General features: G+C 38.0%; 1 protein-coding gene across 1 annotated transcript in view; it reads left to right on the top strand.

Moving 5' to 3' along the window:
• The window catches only part of PKHD1 (PKHD1, fibrocystin/polyductin), a 492,125-nt gene that overhangs the window by 21,843 nt on the left and 462,796 nt on the right, over window positions 1–7,486 (top strand). The window contains exon 6 of the mRNA XM_027840287.1: window positions 2,661–2,718. Coding sequence (XP_027696088.1) covers window positions 2,661–2,718 — 58 coding nt within the window. The remainder of the gene's footprint in view (window positions 1–2,660; window positions 2,719–7,486) is intronic.

Here is a 7,486-nt window from a genome sequence, read left to right as displayed (position 1 = left end):
AGAGAGAGAGAGAGAGAGAGAGAGAGAGAGAGAGAGAGAGAGAGAGAGAGAGAGAGAGAGAGAGAGAGAGAGAGAGAAAACAGGCTTTTCTTTTAAAATGTGTTTAATGAGCAGAAATTATTGCTCAGTGATGCTTGTTAATTGAAAAAAATTAAGAAAAAATAGAGAAGACCACTGGACCGAGAGAAAAGTCTTAGGTAATACAGTGATTGGAATGCTAGGCCTGGAGTCAGGAAGACCTGAATTAAAATCTGGCTTCAGACATTTATTAGCTGTGTGACCCTAGGCAAGTCACTTAACCTCTATTTGCTTCAGTTTCCTCTACTGTAAAATGGGAGTAATAATAGCACATATCTCCCAGGGTTGTTGTGATGATCAAAGACATAATATTTGTAAAGTGCTTAGTACAATGCACATAGTAGGCACTTTTCCCTTCCATCTTCCGTCCTTCCTTCTTTCCTCTCTCCCTCTCTCCCTTCCTTCCTTCATTCTTTCCTTCCTTTCTTCCTTCTTTCCTACTTTATTTCTCTCCTCCCTTCCTCCCTCCCTTCCTTCCTTTCTTCCTTTCTTCCTTCCTTCCTCCCTCCCTCCCTCCCTCCTTCCTTTCTTTCTTCCTTTCTTTTTTCTTTCTTTCCTTCCTTGTTTTTGATCACCTACTAACTAGGTCTGATAGCCTTCACTTCAAGAAACATTTATCAATTAAAAAAAAAAGGAAAGAAAGAAAAGAAAAGCTCCATTGATTCTTAGACTTCCCAATTTTATTTTAATAGGAATGGGTGTTATATTTTGTCAAAATCTTTTTCTGTACCTATGGATTTTTGTTGTTTTCGTTATTGATATGGTCAATTATACTTTATAGTTTTCCTAATATTGAACTAGTCCTAAATCCTTGGCATAAATCCCATGTAATCAGTGTATGATCTTTGTGATGTATTGCTGTAGTTTCCTTGCTATTATTTTATTTAACATTTTTGCATCTTTTTTATTAGGAAAATTGGTCTATAGTTTTCTTTTTCTGTTTTTGCTTTCCCTAATTTAAGTATCAAAATAATGTTTGTGTCATAGGAGGAATTTGATAGGATTCCTTCTTTACCTATTTTCAAGTACTTTATATATTATTGGAATGAATTGTTCTTTAAATGTTGGGTAGTAAATATTTGTAAATCCATTTGGTCCTGGAGATTTTTTTCATAGGAAGCTCATTTGTGGCTTATTCAATTTCTTTTTCTAAAATAAAGTTATTTAGGTATTCTATTCCCTCTTTTGTTAATCTGGGCAATTTATATTTTAGTAAATATTTATTCGTTTCACAGTCAGTTTTATTGACATATAATTAGACAAAATAGTTCTTAATAATTGCTTTAATTTCATTTGCATTTGTGGAGCATTCTCACTTTTCTTTTTCCTTTTTTTTTCTTTTTTGAGGCAATTGAGGTTAACTGACTTGCCCGGGGTCACACAGCTAGTAAGTGTCTGAGGCTGGATTTGAACTCAAGTCCTCCTGAATTCAGGGCCAGTGCTGTATCTACTGTGCCACCTAGCTAATCCCTCACTTTTAATTTTTGATGCTGATAATTTCATTTTCTTCTTTCTTTTTTTTGAAATCAAATTAATCTATAGTTCATTAATTTTATTATTTTTTCATAAAAACCCTTTTAGTTTTGTTTATTACTTCTTTGGTGTCTTTTACTTTCAATTTTATTAATCTCTCCTTTGATTTCCAGGATTTCCATTTTGGTTTTTAATTGGGAATTTTAAACTTGTTCATTTTCTAGTTTCTTTTTTTTTTTTAAAGTTACATGCCCAATTCATTGGTTTTCTCTTTCTTCTTTTATTGATGTGAGTGTTTAGAGATATATAATTTCCCCTGAGTACTGCTTTGGCTGCATCCCACAAATTTTGGTACTTTGTCTCATCATAATTTTCCCACTTGTGAAATGAGAGGGTTGGACTAGATCACAGGTATCAGAAATGCAGTCCGCATAATACTCCTGAGTTTGGTCAAACCAGGTTAAAATGTAATTGGAAAATCTTTTTTTTTTGGAAAACATTTTAAAAAACAAATAAAAATACAATAAAATATAAGTAACACTAATACATGATTTTTAAAAGTCAATATGAGCCCAAAGGGATCCTTATGTATAGTTTAGCAGTTCCTGGTTCTATATGAGTTTTATACCCCTGGTCCTAGAATATCTTCATTTCTGTACCTATGAGTTCCCCTTGGGGACTCAGGTCAGAAGACTTTTTTGGAGGGTTACCTGGGTGGTGACCACCTTCTACCTACTTCCACCAGTGAGTGAATAAAGACTTGGCTTGCCATCTCTGAAAGATTTCTGCCCCTTGATGTAAGGGTATGGGTAAAAAATGGTAGAAAGATCTTGGGGCTGGGAGTCCGGAGACCTGGGTCTACTGTCTAAGTAGCTGTATGGCTCTTTACTTCTGTGTTTAACTTTCCTTGACCAAAAGACAGATATTAATATTTGCCTTACCTCCAAGACAGGGATGTTGTTTAGATAAAATGAGATCATAGATGTAAAATCATTTTGAGAAAAGTTAACCATTTATAACTGGACCAATTAATATTTCACCGGGAAAGGTTAGGGAATCCAGTTATGAATCTGATAAAAATGTTCACGTGAATTTTTGTTTCCTTATAGTTTTCCAAGGCACAGACACCCGTTGTTTACCAAGTCACCCCACAGTCTGGAGTGCCAGGTAAGCTGTATTGCATTAAAGCAGAGATTTTTGAATTTGGTTTTAAATCCCATCTCAGACTCTTACAAACTGTGTGATCCTTGGTTGAGTCACTTGATCCTTCGTTGCCTCATTTTCCTCTTCTGTAAAATAAGAAAGCTAGACTATATGACCAGTAAGATACCTTGCACCTCTAAATCTATATCATCCAGGATCAATGATGTAATTCTGATTCCCTTTGAATGGATTTTGTTTATGTTCTTCTAATCCTTAGAATTTTTTTTCTTGTTGCTTAAAAAATTGGTCTCTTCTTCATGCCTATTGGGAGAGTAGATGCTAGCCTCAACCTTTTGCCTTGATCTGGTTTGCTCTTTCCCCTTGCCTATTTTACTTATCTTTGCACAGTGTATGCATTTAAAGACATTTAAATAGGATTAAGGCAATCAAGTCTTCTGTGTGATTCAGCCAAGAAATGGAAGCCTTAAGTTAATCGTTGTTTTTTTAAGGTCATCAGCAGTAGACTGCCAGCTATGTGTTAGAACCATCATCTAGTACCTTTTGCTATCAATCTCTCCTACATTCTGAGACAGGCAGTTAGACTAAGATGGAATCTGAAAAAAATAAATAGAAAGCTCTTCCCAGTAGAATGGGGCAAGGGACTGTTTTGTTTTTGCCTTTATATCCCCAGTGCCATCTGCATCCTGCTCTCATCCCCTGAAGCTTAGTGTACCCCACCGTTCTGCCCCATGTCCTTTTCTCTTCCTACACTCTATTTCTTGGTGATCTCACCAGCACTCATGTCAATGAAGATACCTCCCAAATTTATATATCCAGCTCTCATTTTTCTCTTGAGCTTCAATCCTGCGCTATAAAACTTCTGTACATCTCTACTTTGATTTCACATGGGCGTCTCAAATTTAATTTGTCCAAAATGGAATCCATTTTGTCTTCCAGGTTCCTGTACTCCTGAAGCTCACCAATATACCTAACTTTCCTATTTCTGTTGAGGACATCTTTTTGGCCACCCAGATCACAAACTTTGCATCATCCTCTACTTTTTCCCCTTCCTCATCTGTCACCTTCAATCGGTTGCCAAGTCTTGCCGATTTCACCTCGACAGCGCTTCTTACACCCATTCCCTTCTTTCTATTCACATAGATAACCCAGGACATCAGCCCCTCATCACCACTTGCCTGGACTATTGCGTGTGTTAGGGTTAAAGCTAGTTTTCTAATTATTATCCCTTTTTCCAGTCTCTATCTTCTCCAATCCATCTTCCAAACAACTGGCAAACTGATATTCAGAAGCATAAGTCTGACCACGTTAATCTCTTTCTCTTGTAGACTGAGTGACTCCTTATTGCCTAAAGAATAAGATAGACACTTCTCTATTTGATATTTAAAGGCAAACTATGTCCAGTATGTCTTTCTAGACTGACTTGATTTTAGTCGTATTCACACACTCTAAGCTCCAGTCAAACTGGCATAGTTTGACACAGTATTTAATCTCTTGCCTATGTCTTTTTGTACAGGCTGCGCCCCATGCCTGAAATGTTCTCCCTCCTCATTTCCACCTCTTGGAATCCTTAGTTCCTTTCAAGGTTTATGTCAGTTACCACCTCCTACTCGGGACATTTTCTGACACCCTCAGTTCTTAGTGATCCCCCCAAAACAAACTTTTTGTTTGTTTAGTTGATTGTGTCCAACTCTTCATGACCCCATTTTGGGTTTTCTTGACAAAAGTACTGGAGTAGTTTGCCATTTTCTTTTCCAGCTTATTTTGTGGATGAGGAAACAGAGGCAAATAGGGTTAAGTGACTTGCCCAGGGTCAATTACAAGTACAATAATTCTGTATCTCTATTGTGTTGCATTGTATTTATTATTATATCTCATTGTATTTACTTTTTTATTATTATACAATATACATTCAATACAACATACACTGATTAAGTGCCCACTACCCACCAGACACTGTGAGGTGATAAGGATTCAAAGACAAAAATGAAATATTCCTGCCTTGAAGGTGCTTTCATTAGAGAGGCAATTGTAGTACAGTGGAAAGAACACTAAACTTGTAGTCAGAGGACCTTGATTCAAATTCTGGCTTTGCCACTTACTGCCTCTGTGACACCTGGGTACTTAGTCTCTCTGGGCCTCAGTTTCTTCATCTGTAAAATGAGAGGGTTGGTTCTGACATGGTTACCCATGTCCGTAATCCCTGCTACTGGGAAAAGCTAAGGCTGCTGGATCACTTGAGTGTTAAGAGTGCTGAGCTGAACTATGGCTAAGCTGATTGGGTGTCCACACTAGATTTCAATGACTGGAGGAGAGAATGAGATGAACAACTTTGCACAGCTCTATCTCACTTAAATCTAATTCATGTGCAAGTCAAGGCATCACCCTAGTGATGTCATTAGTCCTCTTTAAGAATGAAGGTTGACCCATCACTAATGTGAAAACATGTTTAATAGGAATGTCTATGTATAGCCTATATCAGATTGTGAGCCCATTGTGGGGAGGGTGGTGGAGAGGAAGGGGGAGAAAAATTTTAAACTCAAAAGCATATGGAAGTGATTGTTGATAAATCAAAATAAATTAATAAAAAATTGAAAAAAAAAGAATTAAGGTTGACCAATAATAAAAAGCACCAATGTGGTGAGTCTTTGAGAGTAGAGGGGGAAATAGGGTCTGTGGAAGGGCAAACTGGTCCATGGAGTAGTTTCAGAATTCTGTGATGACCCACAACGGGATTGGGCAGTGAGTGGCTAATAGGCTTCTAGCCTGGGCAAATAGGGAGACCTGGTTTCAAAAAACAAACAAACAAAAACAAAAAATAAGAAGGTTGGACCAGATGATCTCTGAAGTCCCTTTCAGCTTTAAATCTATTACTCTATGGTCATTCTACCGGTGGTGGAGAGACAACATGCATACATATGAGTAAATACAAACTACTAAACAAAAAGTAATTTTAGAGATAGCAGATGCACTAACAACTAGAGGAATTAAGAAATGCCTCTTATAGAAGGTGACACTTCTGCTGATCCTTGAGTGAAGTTGAGGATTCTAAGAGACAAAGATGTTGAGGGAGATGATTCTAGGCATAGACTGTATAAAAACATGGACACAAAAGATAGAATGAAATCTATGGGGAGCAACATGTAGGCCATTTTTGCTGGAACATAGATTATTTGAGAAGTAATGAATATGTAATCAGCCTAGAAAGATAAAGTGGAACCAAATTATGAAGGGCTTTAATTGCCAAGTAGAGAAGTTTGTGGTTTATACTAAAGACAATAGGGAGCCATTGTAGAATGGAAACTCCTGGAGGGCAGGAACTAATTTGGTTTTTGTCTAGTGCTTAGCACAGTAGATGATTGATAAATACTAGTTGTATCAAATTGCCTTGCATACAATGGGGGCTTCATTAATATTTGTTGGATGGTTAGTTGGTTTGGTTAGTTGTTGTCTTTTGTTCTTGAAAAGGACCAGAACGACCTCACTATGCTAGAGTCAAGTTATGGTGTGTCCGACTGTGGCTGATCAAACCAATACAAGCTTAGAATTTTCCACCACAGGTTGGACGCAAATAGTCCTTGTGAACATTTGGGATGGATTCTCTGAATTTGTGTATTTTGCACTTCTTTTGAACTACTTCGATTCTGCTCACAGCACCTTCTCTGATGAGGGCACACAATGCTGGGTGGTCCTGTGCCAGTGTCTCCCATGTCACACAATCATTTCCAAAGTTCTTAAGAGAGACCTTGAGAGTGTCCTTGTATCTCCTTTCCTGCCCACGATGTGACCACCATTTTTTGGATGAATGAAAGGGAGAGGGGATGGAAAGTTAGAACATCCATTCCCAAGGAAGGATGATAAATAAGTAATAAGCTGAAAGGCAACATAACAAATTCTTATTGAGTTGTTCTGAAGAGTATTGACTAATCAAGAAAGTAAAAATTGTCACGAAATAAGTGTTTTGACTATTTTTCTTCTCAACTTGAAATGGTATAACCAATTGCAAGTTTGTAGTATCTTAGAATTTTAGAACTGGAAAGGACCTTAGAGAACCTAATTTAAGCCTCTAACTTTGAAGATAGGAAAACTAAGGCCCAGAGGGCTGAATGCTCTCCCAAGGTCGTATAGGTAATACATGATAGAGCCAGGATTTTAATATGAATTTTCTGCCTCTAAATTCAACATTCTTCCTACCAAACCACACTGCCTCCCTATTATGTCTCTCACTGATGAAAAATACACATGACTTTGGGGCTATTTTTCTCTTTGGGATTATCCACACATCTGCTTCCCTTTCTTCATGTGGGCCATCAACAATTGACTGGGTTTAAAAAGAGACAAAGTCCATAAGAGAGCTTTGTGGAGAAGCATGCATCCCAGTTCACTAGGAGTTACATGGTGTCAATTTAGATGATGAAGGCCTTTCTAAGAGTGAAGGATGAGGGAGGCTGTGGTGCCTTTGGGGTGTGAGGTGGAGTGGGATGTCTGTGGGCATCCAGATCTGCTATTCTATTTCTTCTACCCAAGTTCGAACTCTCTCCCTTGCTACCACCAACCCCTCCAACTTGGGGTTTCTTCAGCCTTCTCTGTAAATGATCAGCTTGTTGGCACCGTTGGAGAGGTCCCCCTGGGTGAGATCCACAAGGCTGCATCTTAGCAATCTCTTTCCAGACAATTACACTCATCTCATTTGGGAAGCCTGCCCAGAGTTAGCAACTAGGGAGCTCTGTGTGTGTGTGTGTGTGTGTGTGTGTGTGTGTGTGTGTGTGTGTGT

The sequence above is a fragment of the Vombatus ursinus genome, unplaced genomic scaffold, assembly GCF_900497805.2.
Source record: "Vombatus ursinus unplaced genomic scaffold, bare-nosed wombat genome assembly UNPS02004698.1, whole genome shotgun sequence".
NCBI classification, from domain to species: Eukaryota; Metazoa; Chordata; class Mammalia; order Diprotodontia; family Vombatidae; genus Vombatus; species Vombatus ursinus.
The sequence above is the reverse complement of the archived record's forward strand: the minus strand, read 5'-3'. Positions and strand labels throughout refer to the sequence as shown.